Genomic DNA, 20582 nt, shown 5'->3' on the forward strand with positions numbered 1-20582 from the left:
CATCTCCAACTTTTAACTTTTTTCCACCGATTAAAAAAGTACGGTTAATACACGGGGCAATACGGTAATGGAAAAATACCTGGAAATGAACAAGGATGTATATTGCTGTTATATAGACTTTGAAAAAGCATTTGACTGTGGGGCAAGATGGCTTATGGAGGGAACTTAAATTATTCAGCTTTCCCATTAAAATCACTGAGCTACTTCAGGCACTCTACAGCAAGCAAAAATGGAGATCTGACTGACTGGTTCAGCACGACAGTTGGGGTCCGTCAGGGATGTTTGATATTACCCCAGCTCTTCAACTTGTTGCTTGAACTTGTAGTGCTGCATGCAATACATGATGTGCTGGCAAGGAGTTAACATCCAAGGAAGAGTTTTTTTCAAACCTATGATTCACAGACAACATTATCTTGCTAACAGGGATGGCAGAAGACCTGCAAATCCTTGTGATTGTGTTTGCAGTAGCAATAACAGTCGTGATCTGAGCATGAAGATCAATATCACAAAAACAGAGACAAGTCTTCAGTAGGCACCACTCAAATCGAGTTAACATCAATATAAACGGCATCGTTTTATAACAAGCTCGGGAATTTATTTATTTGGGGTAGTACCATATCACAGGATGGAACATGTGCCAAAGACATCAAACATAGAATTTGGAAAGTACTCGGAGCATTTCAGTGGCTACTAAGTAGCCGGACAGCAAAAGACATCCAACATGATGCCAAAGTTGAACTGTTTTGGGTCCTGGTTCTCACAGTGTTGATGTATGGATCAGAAACTCGGACTTTAAAGCAAGATGATGAACATCAACTCCTTGTTTTTGAAATGGTATGCTTTCGAAAAATAATGGGAAGACTCGGCTGGACAAAATAAGGAATACTTTCAGGGAAACCCTTGGAGTAAAATGCACAATAACAGAGCATATAACACAAAGAAGGCTTATATTATTTGGGCACATTCAAAGGATGCCCCAGAACAGACTTCCAAAAATCCTCATAGAAGGAAGAGTAAATTTCACCAGACCACAACAAAGGCTACAAGGAAGGCCACAAAAGAGGCGGATGGACTGCATCAAGTCAGATTGCAGTGTCAGACAAAGTCACTGGTGGAAGCACGAACATTGGCTCAAGATTGAAGTCTGTGGTGATGGATCATCATGATAGAATAGATGGCAGGACAGGGAACAGCAGTTGCTGCACTTCTGTCCACACCTTAACTAACTAACCAAGAGAAAATAAGTCAGTCTATCATTTGGGTTTTTTTTTTTTTAGTCTTTACTGTTGTTTGCTCATCTTCATCATGTCATTGCAAGGTGTAATTGGGCTCTGGTAGCAGGTTCCTCCGCGACCAGACGCATTCTCTGCTCTGCAAAACTGTCTTCAAAAGAGAGGATACCTGATTTGGAATTGTCTTGTTTAAGTTTTTGTCATTGCTAATTTGTGAAAGTAACACTTTTATCCATCTTGTTGATTACCTTTTGCATGTACTTTCACACTGGGTTTGTATGCCCTTGTCCGAGCTGCATGCTGTTGTAGTTCTTCAGATATGTTTCTGTGTTTCCTCCCCTTCCTATTTCTTGTTTTATATTCATTCCTTTCTTTTGAACCCCTATTGTTCCAACCTGTTTTTGTTTTTTGAAGCAGCACCTCACCTTGGGTGCATTTCCTTTTTGCTCTCCATTCCCTCACTTTTCCGTGAGCCTCTATTTTGGAGAAAAACGAACAAACAAAAAACTGAAGCACTATTGTGCTCACACCAAATGACATTCACCCTGACCTTTTCGATTTTTTTTAAACCTTTGCATGCATAAAAAAATATATTCCTTCTAAAGTAATGTTAAATCACTGATTTATACAAATTATCGTGTAACAGGTTTTACCAGTTATTTTAAATACAATTCAACACTTATTGTTTGCAACACTTTATTTTTCAATCCGCTGTCGAGCCTTTTCTGGCTTGCTCAGGTTATAATTGACCCATCCCCCGTGCAGCAGGGGATGAGATTTTGTGGGAAACGGGGAAAACCTTTATTATGAGAATATGGAGAAGACTAATTAATAATTAGCTCAAAATGTCAAAGGGCAAAGCCACAGAGCATTGAAATCAGCCTTGTCGACCGCTGTACGAGACAGCTGGGTTTTTAAAAATCACTTTTGTGTTTATTTATTTATCATTGAGCTTTCCAGGCCATTTTTTTTCTCCAATTGAGCTTTTGTAATCAAATTTTCAACAAGCCTTTATTATGAAAATATGGTGAACACGAAAAAATAAAATGTACAATTTTTTCCCCCCTCTGTCGTTTTTGTCAAGTTCAGTTTGAGTATAAAGCATATACTTGTATATGGACAGGCTTTGCATTTTGAGATGCTTTCTCGTTTGTATTTGTTGGATGCAAAAAAAAAAAAAAAATTGAGTGTTGTGAATGTTTTTGCTTTTCATTCTGTTAAAAAAATTGCAATGTTTTTATGTTTACTTTTTGCTGTTAATGTTATGAAAAAAAAAATAGTATTTTCTATCTTATGTAACAAAAACAGTAATTTCTATATCAAATGGCAATGCTTTGAGGATGCTGCGAGCTTTCGTTTGCTGTTCATAAAATTTGCTAAATAATTAGGTGCCTGAAATGGGTCTTTCCTTCAAATAATTTGTAGCATCGGCAGAATTGCAATATATCTTGATGTATCCTTGATTTCTTTGTGATTATGAAAGAGTTTTCTCAATCTTTGAAGATACATAGCTTGTGAAATTTTTATCTGAAATGGCATATGGGGGCACTCTGCCTTGCATGTGAATTGGTGCAGCAATAATTCTGCCTGATCTCTCAGACTTTGCAAGCAAATCCTTGTGAGCGGCCTGGTGGGCGGCCTTTATTGGAAGCAGAGCTTTTCATTTGATTTAATGTATGCTTCCTGACCTGTTCACCATATCACATGATCCCTCAGGGCCCATGGATGTCTGCTGTAAGGCAATGTCTCTGGCTTTAATTGAGAGCCTTGCATTATGTAGTCTTATCAGCACATGGTGTTTTGGACTGGCCTGGTGGAGGTTTTATGTCAACTGATTAAGGTTTAGATGGTGAGAAAGCATAGACGAGATTACTGGAACGTGGAATGAACAGCTAAACAGGATAATACATACAGGGAAATCGTGTTCTTTAAGCCTGTGCTTTTTACAGGGCAGAATCCACATGTGCTCATCAAATTAAGGTCTATCCAGCATTATCCTTCCCTTCTGCAATAGTCAAAAAGCTATGAGAAGAGAACAATTTCACTGCCATATACATTTCTACATAATTGAACATTTGCATGTCTCCTGCTTATGGTTTATATGATAAATATCACACATTCAATCATATTTGTTCACATAACCATCGATTTTCGATATTATTTTTCTACATTCTTATGTTCAGTTGCAATTTCCAGGTTGCCTGTATTCAAGGAAGAAGGCAAGAACTTTCTCCTTGTAAACATGAAAAAGGTAAGAATGATAAGTTTGTTTCATTAACATTTTTAATACATCTTTCAGTTCAAGAAACTGAGAGTTTTGATTGCAAAAGCATTTTCAAACAATGATGCTTGCTGAAAAGGCTCGTCGATGTCAACACAACCTTTTACATTGTATTAATTTAATCAGTGTGTATCGTGATGCTAAATTATGTAATTGCTGTTTTAGCAAATCTGAAAATGTCGCTTTAGTTTTTATCCCATACAGTAAGTATATAGATTGCTCTTATATTCTCCTGATTACTCTACTTGCTATTTTTTTCAGCTTTTCCATTTCATCTCTTCAAATGCATTTCATTGTCATGAGAAATATGCAAGGGTGCTTTAAATTTTTTTATCTGACTTGTTTGTTCTTATAAATGAGCATGTTTTTTTTGACAAAACAATCATTTACTTTACAAGGTAATCTCCAGTTTTGAGCAAACACCATTGCTTTATTATTATTATCCCATTGGAAAAGATGATGCTCCTGAAAATCAGCAAAATTTGAGGTTGTTGCTGAAATCACTGGCGAGGGGCAGATATCTGCAGAAAGTGATGTAGTTATTCTTTTGTTGGATCCTGACATAATTTTTCTTTTGCGATGGTGTCTGCCAGAGATTTTCAGCAGTAATGCCAGGATAGGTTAAAATGCCTAAGTTTCAACAACGTCAGGTATGCATGTAGGCCGGCAGATGGTGCTACATCTCGGAGGAGTCCGCAGTTAGCTTCGTACCTAAACCAATCGTCCCATCCGAATTTAAGTTGTGGATCTAAATCCAAGGTGTCTTTGGATCATTGCTTCCCCACACCTTGGCTGAAATTGTCTTCCTTGGGATGAAAATAAATGTGTAAGTTGTTTGCAAGTGGATATGTTTGCTAAGTTGTACAGTAAAATGGTTTTGGTAAGAATGAAGTTCGAAAATATATTGATTGAGAGATTAAATTTCTGGCCACGCAACTAAGGCACAAGTGGAATGGACCAAGAGTCTTCTCAATCTACAAGTATAAATCTAGGTTTTGTTTGCTTTCTTTTCTTTCCTTTCCTTGTTATATTAACTTTATATGCCAGCATTGAACAAAATATCTTCCACCATCTTCAAACAAATGACCGACCATGAATAATATCACTTTTGTTGCGAGACGAGGATGTGGGAGATCATTGTTGTAAATCACCCACAAAGCGTAGCCTGGTGTTGGCTTAATGGTTCTGGGTGGGGGCTTGGGATCGTAGCATCCCGAGTTCAAGCCCCGTTTTCCACTGAATTAACACCAGGGGGTTGACAGCCTGTCATCCTTCTGAGGTCGGCGAACTGAGCACCAGTATAATGGTACTAGGGGCACTGCATCAGCGGCATAGCCGCACCCCTAACTAATGATGCAACCAGCAGCCAAAAAGGCAGCACACAATGGGAACCCACAAAAGCACATTTCTCATCATGATCTTTTTTGACCACCATTGCTCAAAATTGGGGTCATGACCCTTTGGGGGTGGGGCAGACTTTCTTGCATGGGGGTCACAATTACCTGACGAAACAGAGCAATCACTATAAATCGTTCAAATGTCATTAAAATTTTGGCTTTATTGCTTTGTGAAGAGATGGTGGAGTTTTTTTGCTGCAGAGGCAAACAAAGAGCTGAACAAAAACTTCTGAGATAAGAACTGGCTTGTCTTCTTTATGTAACTTCAGCATCTTTTATAGCCTCATTAACCAACGTCCCCACAACCAACGAACGTAAGTGTGGATTCATACTAAATTGTGAAGAAAAAAAAAATTCAAAAATAATTCCATAAGGAGATCATGCTCAGAGGCTTGCTGTGAGAAAAAGTAATCTTTTCAAAAAGTTTGAGAACCACTGATTCATATACTAATAATGTTTTGTTTATATTCTAATAAATCTTTGAGCCTTTTTGTTTCTTTATTTTTCTTTTTTCTTCTTTTTATTGCAGCTGAAAATGCGGCCTGGTGGCATAGGTGATCAAAAATGGAAGAAGCACAAGAGGTCACAAAGAGCGTTGCGATATGTTGCAAGTCCTGGAGGTTTCTCCAAAGTCGAGAGCGTTTCAGATTCATCACAGGCTGCAGTGACTGTTTCTCCTGAGGGTATCCATGTCAACACAGCCTTGAATGGTATGTTCTCAGCCACTTGTTTTGGGGGTTGTGTTTTTCTTCCTTTTCTTCTTCTTTCCTGCACTTGGAAGTAATTGCAGCTGTTTGCAAAATTGTACATTTAGCAAACCCAGCTTAGCAGGTAAATCAGTCAGTTGAGGTCGTCACTGATTTACCTGCTCAGCATAACAGGACAACAAATTGGCATATAATTTTCAATGAGAAAGTATCCTTCACAAGAGAATACAAGGAAGAATAGACACATTAAATATATTCTGCCCATCTGGTATCTGCTGCTTCATCATTCCAACAAAATATGCACTTGAATTACTGTCTCAACACATTTTACATAAAACATTGATGACATCAGCCTAGATAGAGGCAGTTGAGCTCACTTAACAAGAAGGTTATATTTTGGGGATGTGGGTAGAGTTAAATATAATGTTGAGAGGAAGGGGAAAGTTTGGAGAGGCTAACAAAGAACAAACTTATGAACTTGTACGTGTGCGACTTGAGAAAAGTCTGGTGGCCCTGCACAAGCAATCATTGTTTTGCAGATGCACTCTCCTATCTACCTGCACACCCCAGGCACTTTTATGTGCGTATTTTAACAATCTGCCAGGATATATTATTTTCATGGTCAACTCTTCTGGCTTCCACTACTTTTCCCATCAAACTATTCTACAATACTAACTACTTTGAAGAAATAACCCCTGTCTCATCTCTGTTTTATATTTTCTTTCTCTTCAAGCTCTGTCATTATGCCCTACCATCCCCGGTCCCCTATTCACTTTTTCTTAATGCACGAGTTATCTGCTTAAAATCTGTTTTGCAATGAGCTCGACGTCACCCCCTCCCTCATGTCTCGTTTGCACTACAAACGGTAATTTCTCGAGGTAAATTACCGCTCAGAATGCGAGCCAAGTTGCCAGCACAGTTGAGCATCCTGCCTCGCAACTATGAGCAAGGCCAAATGATTATATAATTGTACTTGCACATGAGGTTAGAAACATATTCACAAGTAAAAATGCCTTCTGAGAAATGCTGCACTTTGAATAGAACAAAGCAATGTTTGTGCTTGTAAAGCATATTCACGCTCAAAACCACTGGGAATAACTCTGAAATTGACACGAACAGAGGCTGGAGAGATGTGTAAATTATGTCAAGAAAAAAAAACTTCACCCTTTATTTTCTGTTTCTTCACTTGCTGTTTTTTTGACATGCACTGTATAACTGCACAACTGGATGACAAAACAACTGTTAGAGTGTTTCCTACCACTTATATTTTCAGAAGGGCTATCGAAGTCCTGTATTTGTCTTTGTTTATCTTATCATGTTGGGAATTCCCAAAATCTGCAAATTGTGATTTACTCATCATTCTGACTTCATGGCTGTCTCTTTGCATTTAATTTATTCCTTTTTTAAATCAGTAGTAAACAAATCATAAAGTATGAGTGTAAGGTCAGTTTTCATTTCCAATAATTGACCAGTTTTATTTTCGAAACCTTTGATATGAATAATGTTCAACGAATAAGTATAAAATCGTTTGTTGTAAAACGAACTATTGACATGCCTGGCATTTGATTTTTAGGTCATCTCTGCCGAGATGACCTAATAAAGCCGGACCAAATGTCTGTACCTCCGTCAACAATTTTTCTTTCCGATCTTGATGAAACTTAGTATGTGGGTAGGGGTCGATGAGTGTTGCACAATGATATAACTTTTGTCTGGGTTCAAGGTCAGGGTCAAGGTCACGAGGTCACGTAAGTTATAAAAATCGCCATTTTCAAAACCTATCTAGTCTGCCATTCTACAAGATATTCGGCAACTGTTTATTGATTGTGATAGTAAAAAATATTATCTTGTATCTAACCAGACAGATTTTTGAATTTCCGTCCCGTTTGGCCGCCACGCAACCTGGAAGATGGTCAAAAACACCTCCCGGTACAAAGAAAACTTTTTACTTCCGATCTTGATGAAATTTGGAATGTGGGTAGAGGTCGATGAGTGATACCCAACGACATATTTTTTCCCAGATTCGAGGTCAGGGTCAAGGTCACGAGGTCACGAAAGTTGTGAAAATCGCCATTTTCAAAACCTATCTTGTCTGTCATTTTAGGAGATATCTGGCAACGGTTTATCGATTATGATAGTAAAAAACATTATAGAGATGACCGTCACCCCCACACGGGGGTAATTTTTAAATACTGTGTATTATTGAAATCAAAGTCCTCGTAATGTTATTTAAATCTTACATGGACCATAATTTTTTGGTTTTGCTATTTGCATTGAGATAAAAGAAAAGCGAAGTACAGTCATATTTAGTATAAAGAGAGTGTGTACTTGAAGGTAAATGCAATGATGTGATTGGAAGCCGTCCATGCCAAGCTGATAGCATAGATGACACCTTTCCACTGAAGTGAGGTTTCGGGTGCAATTGTGGATTTGCATTGCTGCCCTTTGAATTTGCAAGAGAGATGTCGTTATGCTGATTTTTGCCATGCATAGAAACTCTCCAACTTGTTCCTCAGCATTGGGAAATTCAATTTCCCTGCCAACTTGCAGCAGAGAACCATGGCAGATGGCAAGGTTGTTCCCAAGCCAGTGGGAATTTACATTACGCGAGCAATGCATGACAGAAATTTTGTCAAGCAAAATAACTGGCAAAACAATCTATTTCGAAACGGGGATAATTTTTCAGTGTTAAGGAGCAGCTTTATGTAACCCACAACAGCACATTTCAGTCTGTGAAAAATGGAAGTGATTGAAACATTCCTTGCAGTTGTAAAACTACATTCTTGGCAATCAGCCAGACACCAGGTGTTTTTACTTTCTTGCAAGCATGGCAATTCCTGGATTTTCTGACTTCCTCCACTCACGTAATGAACATGTTGCTCTCGATGGAACCCTTTCCCCTCTCAGTGTAGGATGGAATGCTCCAAGGTAGTGCCTTGAGCCCAGTCTTGTTCCTCATCTATATAAACGACCTCTCCAAATGCTATTGAAAATGCTGTCTTCCTTTTTTGTAGATGACTCCACATTATGTCTTGCAGCACTGCTGCCCACTGATAGGTAGACAGCAGCTGTGTCACTCCTTGCTGATCTGGAATGGGTTAGATATTTTGTCTGATAAATGGACATATCCTTCAATCCAGGAAAATGTCACAATGTCATCATAAAAGTTTAGAAAATAGACCTATTGCTCCAGAGAGATAGTTCAACAAACCCACATATTTCCTTGTGTAATGATCAACTAGTCTGGCTTGTGAAGGCTAGTCTTGATCACCATTGGTAGAAGGTAGAATAAAAGGACATTAATTGAAGGTATAGAACCACCTTTGAAAACTAGATGGTATTCATAGAATACATACACCATGCAGTCTTGAGAAGGACTTGGTGTGAGCCAACTCTTGTTTTTTTTCAAGTTTTTTTTTTTTTCTTTCTTTTTCTTTTATCCAATATGGCTGCCAGACGACTTGACCAATGACGTCATCTTAATCAAACCATATTTCCCATAGGTAGTTGATCAATTCGTTAAATTTTGCATTGATCGGTTAAGCAGTTTCTCCTACGAAGATTTTCAAAGATCTTTCCTGAGATCCAATATGGCTGCTAGATCACGTGTCACATTATGGTCATTTTAATGAAAATCCTGTTCAAATTTCAAGTCAATGGAATGAAAATTGAGGATTTCAGACATTTGACCTTTGTTGACCTTTCGGCTTATGTTGATGTCAAAAATAATTGGTGGTTGAATTAATTGAGGTGATGTGAAAATTCTGTTCAAATTTCAAGTCAGGTCAGGTATGGGAGCATGCGCCAGAGTAGCGAGTCGCTGCGTCCACTTTCCAACGGTTCTCCAGGGGCCTCCGTCTGGCCATCCCCCAGGCAGATGCCTGGCCCATCCCCATCTCCTTGAGATGTCGATCAACCTGCAGCAACCACAAGGCACGTGGTCGGCCTATTGGCCTCCTCCACTCACGAGACTCCTTCGCTGAGAGAATCTGGTGAGCAGGATCAGCGTCAGGAAAACGAGCCACATGTCCATACAGCCGCAACTGACGCTCGCGGACTATGCAGGTAACAAATCTCATTTGAGTCTCTCTCAGCAACCACTCGTTGGACACAAAGTCCGACCAGCGATAGCCAAGGATTCTCCGAAGAGACCTGGTACCAAAGGAATTAAGTGTCCGTCTCAGATCCTTGGTCAGAGTCCAAGTCTCGCATCCATAGAACAAGACTGGAAGCACCAAGGACCTGAAGACTCGGACTTTCGTCCTCCCGCACAGGTACCGGCAGCACCACACCTCATTATTCAGTGAATCCATGACTTCCCAGGCCCGACCCAGACGTCTATTGACCTCTGACTCACAGCCGGCAGAGACATGAATATCACTGCCAAGGTAAGTGAATCTCTCCACGACCTCAACATCCTCACCACAAACAGGCACAGACAGGACAGCGGCATCCAAGATGTCATCGAAAGCCTGGATCTTAGTTTTGACCCAGGAAACCCGTAATCCCAGCGGCTCCGACTCCTCATTCAGCACCTCGAGGGCCCCCAAAAGGATATCTAAAGTCTCCGCAAAGATGACTGCATCATCTGCGAAATCAAGGTCAGAGATCTTGACATTCCCAAACGATGCACCGCAGCTTGATCTCTCCGACATCCTCCCTAAAATCCAGTCCATACAAGTGCTGAAAAGTGTGGGGGCCAGTACACACCTCTGACGAACTCCAGTAACAACTGGAAATAAGTCAGAGATGGTACCACCACATCTCACAGGACTCTCAGTACCAGAGTAGAGTTCAGACATCAGATCGATTAGTTTTGGTGGCACCCCACGAAGACCAAGTATCCTCCAGAGGACATCCCGATTCACTGAATTGAATGCTTTACAGAGATCAACATAGGCTGCAAGCAGCCCCTGCCGAAACTCTCGTCTGCGTTCGGTGAAGACCCGGAGAGCAAGGATATGGTCAATCGTTGACCTCTTTGGTGTAAAGCCTTAATTTCAAGTCAATCGGATGAAAATTGACAATTTTAGAAATCTGGCCTATGCTGACCTCAAAAAGAATTGCTTGTTGAATTCAATGACCAAATGTGCAAATCCTCTTCAAATTTCAAGTCAACTCAGTGAAAATTAACAATTTTAGAAATTTGGCCTTTGTTGACCTCAAAAATAGTTGTTGGTTGAATTCAGTGACATCATATGCAAATCCTCTTCAAATTTCTAGTCAATCGGATTAAAATTGAGGGTTTAATAAAATTGGCCAATGTTGACCTCAAAAGAGTGACCGCTATATCACATGGTCATGTAACATGTGGTAAAGTTGCAATTTCCTCTGCTGAACAGTTTTCGATGTACGCTCTCAATAAAATGCAGACACGTACGACATAAGTACGTACGCTTCCGATCGCTTAACTCTTGCTTTTTGCTTCGTGAGCGCAGGGTAATAAAGGGACATTTCAGGCATTCACCCTTCTTTGGAGCAAAAGAGCTTGCTTCCCATGGCGGTTAGCATATCTCAATCAATGTCCTGTTGATTTCATCCATTATCAATTTCTATTGTCAGACAATGAAAGATGTTCAGTCTCTTGAACTTCTATGCCTCATGATCAGCCACTCTTGATGAACCCGTCCTTATGGCTGGAATAATTTCCCCAGAATTGCGTACAGGATAATTCCCCAGAATTGGTGTATTTTAACATGACTCGGAATACCCTATGCTATACAGATACACTGAGTTGCCGATTTACATCTCGTCTAGTTGCGTCGTTTCGATAAAAAATCGTTACCACTTTATGGAACAATAGTTGATTTAAGTCGAGCAAGTCTGACGTAACATTCAGAATTTTTAAGTACAGTGTAGTTCCGTTCATCCGGTACCCAGAGTAGGTATTTTTGTGAATAAAATGTGTAAGTAAATGCTTTAATGTCTTTTGTTCTCCCTCCCTATTTACTTATCTAAGTGATTTGAGTTGCCCTGCATGCAAACAATTTTAGTTATTAATCGTCCACTGAAGGACAGGTTGGGTTCGGGACGATTAGCGTCAGCACGGAAAGCACCCGGTGACCGCTCGAACCACCATTTGGGTGCCGGGTTTGAGGGAGTACCAGCACATCGCTTCGCAGGCTCAGACAGTCCACCCAAACATGGCAACGCCTGCATCTCCCTCCCTGTAGTCCCTCAATTCTCAACCCACACCATTGAATTGTTCATTTGTGTACATACATTATTACCTCTTGCGCGCGTGCCAAGCGAAAAGCAGGGTTAAGCAATTGATTCACTTTGTCTGTCTGGCTACAGACATCAGTTTATGATTGGGAAACTACTTAATTTCAATTTTAATTAATACTAGACGACCCGTGAACCCCTTGGGTTCCCGTTGTGACGGCGGTTGATGAAAAGAATCATTTCAAAAAAAAAAAAGATAGCTCCAGCGAACTATACCGCTGAGGTTGTTTGCATTGATCAAATTCTCCCAAAGAGAACTTGACTGAATCGGGAATTGATTTTTTAAATAATTTTTTCGTTGCCCTATTTGAACGAAACTTGATAATGCACACCTCAGGAGAATGGCGAGTTAGGTGGGCCGAAAATATTTGCGCTATCGTGTACCGTTTTGGCTGTATTCCGGGAACATACATACATACATACATACAAGATGGGAGTTTTAGTAATCAATAGATATTGAACACTGTAGAACACGAATTGGAACACGAACCTGCAGATTAGTAGTACTTTGGCTCTGAATTTGGCAAATTGTACAGAATCTCATCTCAATCGTGTATATGCAGAGAGGAGTTAGGTAATTTTTCCTGTCGTCTGTCTGTCTGGCAGTAACACAAAATTTTATATTATTCCAAACAGGAAACTTACTGAAATCATAAAGGACACAAAAAACAGACATGAATAACTAATGTAACGTGTTGTTAGCTCAGCTGGACTTTAGTCCAGTGAGCTTATGCGATCCAGCAGTATCCATAACCCGAGTTGTGTTGCCCCAGCCAGTTCTGCTTGAACAGGCCCGTGGCATGGAGATCGGCGATCGATTTCCCAGGAGCGACCCAGAGATCCCTCACAGCTATGATGTTGTGCTCTTTTCTAAGTGGAGTCAGGACCGTGCAGTCTTCCATAATGTGTTTTGTTGTGTGTGGGTTGGCCTGGCAGAGATTGCAGGTGTCGTCGGTGGTGACGTCAAGTCTGTGTTTGAGTGGAGACGTGCAAGCTGAACACTATTGGATCTGGAGAGTAGTTGGTCTGTGTCATGGATGGGTGGGGGTTTACTGCCCAGGATAATGTTGTGGCCCAATTTGTTGATTGCGTTTATGGTGATGTGGGTATGGATGTGTTTTTTGTAGTTTCCGTTTTTCACTGGGTGGATGTTTTGGAGGATGTCACTGTAGTGGCTTTGTGGTGTTGCTTCAGTGTGTCTAGGGGCCTGTGGGTGGTTGTACATGTCATGGCAAGGGTGATTAGGGTTGGCAATTGCCGTTGCAAGGAACTCTACACCTCTCATGTCGAAGTAGTCTTTGATTTTTAGCATTTTTACCTCTGTGTGTTGGTGCTTGAAGGGTGTTGTTCATGTGCAACCTTTTATGATGTGAAGGGCTTTGTTTGGTATGATCTGTAGGGTGTTGAGATGTGTTTGATTGTCTGGTGGCCTAGGATGAGCTGGCGTAGTTAATGATTGATCTCATGTACTGTTTGTGTATTAGTGATGTTGTTTCTTTGTGGTGTCTGAAGTCGCTGCCTGTGAGTGCCCGAAGTGTGTTCAGACTGGGTGTGCATGTTTTTAGCCCCCGTTGGACTTAGGCCAAAATGGGGGTTCATGCATTTGGTCTCAATTTTCGTGTGCGTGCATGCACACGTCTGCAACCGTATATTAGACATGTCTGGACTGATTTTATTTGTACTTGGCACAAAGACAACACAAGATGGTAGACATATGCACGTCATTTGTTTTTGACATCAGATCCAAGATGGCCGACTGGCAGCCATTTTGTTACTTAAACATGTCCCCAACCATTTCTCCGACATGCATGGTCCAATTTTGTTCAAACTTGGCACAAGCACAATACATGATGACACACACGTGCACCTCTCTTTATTTTGTGATTCGATCAAAGATGGCAGACTGGCGACCATTTTAGTTGTACATAAATATTGGCTCGCCCTTTAACTCCATGCAGTAAAATTACTGAAACTGTGGGGGCTATGACATTTTATGTCTTTTTTTTGCTTGTTTTTGATGTTCGTGATGTGATCTGCGAATGGCATGGATGTGTTAAAAGTGCGCCGAGTATTTTTTTTTGGTGTGTGTGTGGGATAGGTATGTTGTTCAGTGTGATGTGTGGTGCAGCGCTATGTTTCTTGGTGTAATTTGTGAAAAGAGTGACTGTTGATTTTGAGGGGGCTACTTTTAGTCTTTCGATGGTGAGCCAGGTTTGTAAGGTGCTGAGGAAGGGTTGAAGTTGTGCTGTGGTGGTATTGATGTTGCTATGAGTGGAGGTAATGGTTATGTTGTCCATATGTTGGGCTATTCGTATCTTCTCGGGTGGTTGTGGAATGGCGTGCATGAACAGATTAAAGAGTGTTGGGGAGAGGACTGATCCTTGAGGGATTCCGTTGGGAAAGTATCGTGTGCATGATGACTTGCCATTAAAAATTATGAATGACTGTCTGCATGAATGGTCGTTGGCCAGCCAGCATTTGGTGATATTGTGTATGCTTGTGTTGAGTACTGTCGGACCGAGCTATTCGTGGGGGAGACGTTCCTGAAAAATGCCGCGAATGTCGGAGCATTGTTTCAATGGAAAAAGGGGAGATAGGTTCTCGGCGGTTCGTAAATTCATGAGGGAAAATCAAAAATCCCGAGAAAAACCGTGAATACACCTGCAAAAACATGGGGGGGGTGGGGGAGCCATTAATACGCAAAGCACAGGGCTGCAAATGTTGAAGCAGATCAAATTTAATAAACCACAAATATGTGGGGTTTGCAAATAGCGTGGTCTGACAGTATTTTGTTTGTAAAAGTTTTGAGAGTGTGTCAAAGCATTACTGATGTCGACTGTGGTGAGAATTATGTGTATTGGTGGTTTTCTATTGTTGAAGCCTTTGAATGTGTTTTGTTTGAGGTTTATGAGGAGAGTGGTGGTGGAGTGGTTTGGTCTGAATCCATGTTGGGTGTGTGAGAGAGGGATGCGAGTTAGGGTTTGTGAGTGTGAGCATGAGGTGTTGTGTCACTTTGGAGGGTGTGCAAAGTAATGTGATAGGTCTGTCGGAGGCTGCTTTGGTGGGATCTTTGGTGCTATAGACGTAATGTAATGTGATAAATAAGGTGGTGTAATCGATAGTGCATTTGTGTTTGTGCAATTGATAGTGCAGATCCCTCTTCCCAACACCAAATCTCCCCGTGATGAGGCCGACGCAAAAGGTCTGTTACCATCACATCACAGACAGGTGAGTGGCCTCTTTTTTTTCTTTTTTTTTTGTTAGACTAGCTCTCCTCTGGTCAAGGTCCCTCAGCTCTCTCACCCTCTCCAGCAACTCCAAAATGCACACATTCATCCAGTAACTGCTTCCTGAATTAGGTTCCAAATTCTAGGATGACTGCACCCCTTAACTCTTTGTTCATTGCTTCTCCCATCTGTGGCACTGCCTTCCTGAGACTGTTCCATTCCACTCTTCCCTCTGGGGCTTCAAGAAACCTTTGCACCAACATTTTATGTCATATACACCATCCTGACCCACAATATTCTTTACCTCGATTAAACCTGCCTCGCCAGTACCCTCTTACTTGCAGGTTACTCTCTCTCTCTCTCTCTCTCTCTCTCTCTCTCTCTCTCTCTCTCTCTCTCTCTCTCGTTCTCTCGTTCTCTCGTTCTCTCGTTCTCTCGTTCTCTCGTTCTCTCGTTCTCTCGTTCTCTCGTTCTCTCGTTCTCTCGTTCTCTCGTTCTCTCGTTCTCTCGTTCTCTCGTTCTCTCGTTCTCTCGTTCTCTCGTTCTCTCTCTCGTTCTCTCGTTCTCTCTCTCGTTCTCTCGTTCTCTCGTTCTCTCTCTCTCTCTCTCTCTCGTTCTCTCTCTCTCTCTCTCTCTCTCTCTCGTTCTCTCTCGTTCTCTCTCTCTCTCTCTCTCTCTCTCTCTCTCTCTCTCTCTCTCTCTCTCTCTCTCTCTCTCTCTCGTTCTCGCTCGCGCTCGCGCTCTCTCTCGCGCTCTCTCTCTCTTCTTTTCCTGTTCATCACTTTTCTTGCTTATTGTATCTAACTGTTGCCACACTGCCCTCTATCAGTTCATACCCTCCATTAGCTCACTCTTCCATGAGCCTCGATAGTGTAAAGAAAAATATATTAATGAGAAAAGTGTGACCAGCTTTAATTTCTCAAGCTGTCATTTTTGTTTTATCAACTAACGACGCTTGCATTCACTGATGTTACTTTGTTTTACAGCAGTTTTGATTTTTTTTAGTAGATTTTAACAGTTACGTCCTTGTTTTTTTAAAAAAACAACAAAAATCTGCTTTATTAAAAAATGCCATCTGTCTCAAATTGCTACTCTACTCACTGGACCTGCCAATTTTGCAAAATTCCAATGAGGTTGTAAAGAACAGGGAATCACCTTGCCACTCCTTTGTTTATGTATGGCCTCTTTGTTTGGTGATGAAGAAGTCAGGACACTTTTGGACCCTTTCCACTCTGCCAATGGAGACTCATCTGTCTTGAAGTTGTGGCAGGATGTTTCGTCTCCAGTAGGATAGGTTCCAAGTTTATTTTCAAAAATGCAAGCACAGACCCAACTCAACCATGCTCTCAATTTCAACCTCACGGCAAAAACAGGGCTTTCCATGTGTGCCCCCTCCTCCCCCCTTCGCTTAAACATAATTTTATCATTAACATTTTAATTAATATCCTTTCATATTTTCTGCATATAAATATCTCAACCACCTAAAGTCTCACACCGGGATTCAATGTCGGCTCAAAAATATTTTACAACGCAGCCAGGAGTAAAACTCAGAGCACTTTCACTGAGCTTTTAACATGATTGATCCCTCTTGCCACCACCAAATCCCCCCTTTCCAAACATGGAGCATGATCGTGTTCATCTTTTTAATCGGCATCCTGTAAGATCATGTATATTAGACACAAACTGTGGAATTTCACATGGCAGCTGGTGATGGCAGATAACCTCCATGGAAACTGCCAACAAGATTCTGCCAATCTGTCATTGACAAACAAGTTGACAGGCATAGTAACATTGCTCACTCCCCTGCTTAATGCCTGAGCACATACTTATCCACAATCCCATTTTTCCATCGAACACCATTGTGCCCTGATGACAATCTGCTTCAAACTACATTTACTTCCATCATGTGCAATGAAAGATTCATCAAGTGGACACCAGAGACACAGAAACTAGAACGGCACTCAGTAGAGCGCATACCTCCCCCAGGCTGAAGAGTTTACGTTTTCTATCCCACTGATAGGCCAGATCTGCTGACCTGAACCAAAATCTATCTGGCTTGTTCTTGTCATCAAACCAACTCATCCATCAAGCTTTGTCATAATCCATCCACAACTTTTTGAAATATCATGCTATATATCGTTTTTGGCCCCATCTCTCGATGATGAAGAATTATTTGGACGTTAAAAGCTTCTCGCATCCAGATACAAATTCGATCTTCACCAAAATCAAATCAATTTGTCATGGTCACACACCCAACCTGTCCACCAAGTTTTGTCTGAATGTGTCCACAACTTTTTGAGATATCCTGCTCCCAGACAAATAAAGACAGACAGACAGATCAGGTCGGGTATGGGAGCATGCGCCAGAGCGGCGTGTCACTGCGTCCACTTTCCGCCGGTACTCGGGGCATCCACCTGGCCATCCCTCAGGCAGATACCTGGCCCATCCCCATCTCCTTGAGATGCCGATCAACCTGCTGCAACCATTAGGCACATGGTTGGCCCATTGGCCTCCTCCACTCACGAGGCTCCCTCGCTGAGAGAATCTGGTGAGCAGATCAGCATTAGGAAATTGAGCCACATGTCCATACAGCCGCAGCTGTCTCTCACGGACTATGCAGGTAACAAATCTCATTTGAGTCTCTCTCAGCACCTGCTGGTTGGACACAAAGTCTGGCCAGCGATACCAAGGATTCTGCGAAGAGACCTGGTACCAAAGGAATTAAGTCTCCATCTCAGATTCCTGGTCAGAGTTCAAGTCTCACATCCGTAGAACAAGACTGGAAGCACCAAGGACCTGAAGACTCAGCCTTTCGTCCTCCTGCTCAGGTACGGACAGCGCCGCACCCCATGATCGAGTGAATCCATGACTCCCCAGGTCCGACTCAGACGTTTATTGACCTCTGACTCACAGCCAGCAGAGACATGAATATCACTGCCAAGGCAAGGGAATCTCTCCGTGACTGAAACATCCTCACCACAAACAGGTACAGACATGAAAGAAGCATCCAAGATGTCATTGAAAGCCTGGATCTTACTTTTGACCCAGGAAACCCGTAATCCCAGCGGCTCTGACTCCTCATTGAGCACCTCGAGGGCCCCCAAAAGGATATCGAAAGTCTCCGCAAAGATGTCATCTGTGAAATCAAGGTCAGAGATCTTGACATTCCCAAATGATACACCACGGCTTGATCTCTCTGACCTACTCCCTAGAATCCAGTCCATACAAGTGCTGCAAAGTGTGGGGGCCAGTACACACCCCTGACGAACTCCAGTAATAACTGGAAATAAGTCAGAGATGGTACCACCACATCTTACAGCACTCTCAGTACCAGAGTAGAGTTTAGACATCAGATTGATCAGTTTTGGTAGCACCCCACGAAGACCAAGAACCCTCCAGCCCTGAATCACTGAATCGAACGCTTTACAGAGATCAACATCAGCTGCAAGCAGTCACTGCCGAAACTCTCCTCTGCGTTCGGTGAGGACATGAAGAGCAAGGGTACGGTCAATCGTTGACCTACTTGGTGTAAAGCCTGACTGCTCTGGGTGTTGGTGCTCAAACAGATGGTGGCGAACCCTATCAAAACAGACAGTGGTGAAAACATTACCTCCGTCCACCTTTCGGTGGCAGAGGTAATGAGAAAGGAGTGTCGTCAGAAAGAAATAATGGAAGCTTGGGCTTTGAAGAAATCATGCCATCATCACCAGACACAGTTTTTTACTTGGCAACATATCAAGAGAAAAGATGCAAGATTAGGTTCCATTAAAGATATTATCTGGCACAGACTCTGGCAGGACGCTTCCAATAAATGCAACTTGTTCACACAAATGACAGAATTTTCTTTTACATTCACCACAGTTCAAACATTATTGTCTTCGACTGAAATGGCAATCGACAGCTGAAGATCAAATGCTTGCGTCTCAATAGTTAAACCGTTGTTCATTATTTGATTTGATGTGCCATAATCTTTTCAGAGCGTTGGCGCTGCAGAAGCAGTTTCTTGGCTAGCGTTATTACTGGCTGGTTGGTTTTTCCATTGCCTCCTCAGTGTTGTTTGTCCATGCTCTCTCCTTGTAAATGCTGAATCTCTTTGTTCATTATGGAACCGAAAACAACTACAGAACCCGTCTATATCCAGAATGAAGCAAATGTTTCCACTTACATTGATGAATTGCAATACGATGCATTACTTAGTGCACTTGTCATTCAATTATCCTTAAACATAATTTGAATGGAAGAGTGTGGCATAATCTGTTTTCAATAGAGACTCAATTACCAGTTACTACCTGCTCGAAATTCTGTTATGTAGCCTTTTTCATGAAGCACCTTGAAACTCCTACCTTTCATAAAACCAAGAGCAATTATTCCTCTTTCAGTGTCAGTGCTGTTTCCAGACAGGTGAAATTTGAGTCATACACTCACTACAATTAAAAATTTAAGCTCGATTGAGGTAAACATGAAGTGGAAATAAGTGTGAAAGCATGCAGCAAGGTGGGCCAATCGCATTAAGTCACACGTATGTACTTGAAATGGATCTTTTTTTTCATCTCCTTCAGTAGAGATGTCGTTTTTAAAGCAATTGTCTCTTTTTAAACAGTTGGTCATCTATCATCTGTAAGAAAATCTAATAACTATACAGTGGATAAAAAAAATAGAGAATTTATACCACGAGTAAAATCCGCTCCCTCCAGGAGCAAAACATGACGTCGATACCCTTTAACCACAGGGATTGGTGGTTAAACCACTTGCAATTATCGCCTGTACATGTGGAACAGTGCGAGTCGTATCCCCCAGATTCATCCAGCTGTTTTCGACTCAAAAATGATCACACGTTCACACGTACACACATACAGAGAATTCGTAGAGCTGGGGTTTTGGTCAATGTTATCAACGGCAGCAGTTGTGAAGAGACCACCTTTCAGCTCAGGAGGAGAGACAGCTATCTCCATCCTGTAGTGATGACACATCTTGTCGCCGAGCTCAGTTGAGATGTCCAGCAGACAGTCGTATGAGATGCTCAGCTCCAGCTCGTACAGATTGTCCACAAATTCGCGCTTGCGAGTTTTCGTGTGGACCATCACACCGAGGTAGATAGGCAGAGGTGTTTTCCGTTCTTGGCTGTACCTGGTTGTGCTTGTAGTTTGATTATTCCGACATCGTAGCAAACTGTTGTGCATCAATAACTGCGAAATGGTGAGAACTGGTTGGGGCATTACTGATGAACTTGACTGTGATTTGATGTTTGGTCCATTCAACACCATAGCAACTCGTGCCAGGAGAGAAGCTGGCACAGAATCTTCCTGACACTTGGTTCCAAATGAACCACTGAACTGGTTTTTCATTTTGAACATGCGTCTCCTCACTATGTTAGCAGCCCTGGTGAGATGAACAGCGTCATTGTCAGCATCATGCTCACATATCTTGCTCAATGTGGATCCAACATCTTCATTGGAAATGAGGACCACATCTCGACCTTGCTTGTGAGCTTCCATGTCCGGAAGTAACCTAATATT

At 41.7% G+C, this 20582-nt stretch overlaps 1 protein-coding gene across 11 annotated transcripts in view; it reads left to right on the forward strand.

Annotated features, from left to right (window-relative positions):
* Nucleotides 1-20582, forward strand: part of GBF1 (golgi brefeldin A resistant guanine nucleotide exchange factor 1) — a 432716-nt gene that overhangs the window by 260264 nt on the left and 151870 nt on the right. For all 11 annotated transcript variants that reach the window (XM_085882025.1, XM_085882027.1, XM_085882026.1 and 8 more), the window contains 2 exons: nucleotides 3429-3483; nucleotides 5440-5620. In XM_085882025.1, coding sequence (XP_085738151.1) covers nucleotides 3429-3483; nucleotides 5440-5620 — 236 coding nt within the window. The remainder of the gene's footprint in view (nucleotides 1-3428; nucleotides 3484-5439; nucleotides 5621-20582) is intronic.

Source organism: Eptatretus burgeri, chromosome 5, assembly GCF_056783735.1.
Source record: "Eptatretus burgeri isolate ZD-2024b chromosome 5, Ebu_testis_v1, whole genome shotgun sequence".
In the NCBI taxonomy this organism is placed as follows: Eukaryota; Metazoa; Chordata; class Myxini; order Myxiniformes; family Myxinidae; genus Eptatretus; species Eptatretus burgeri.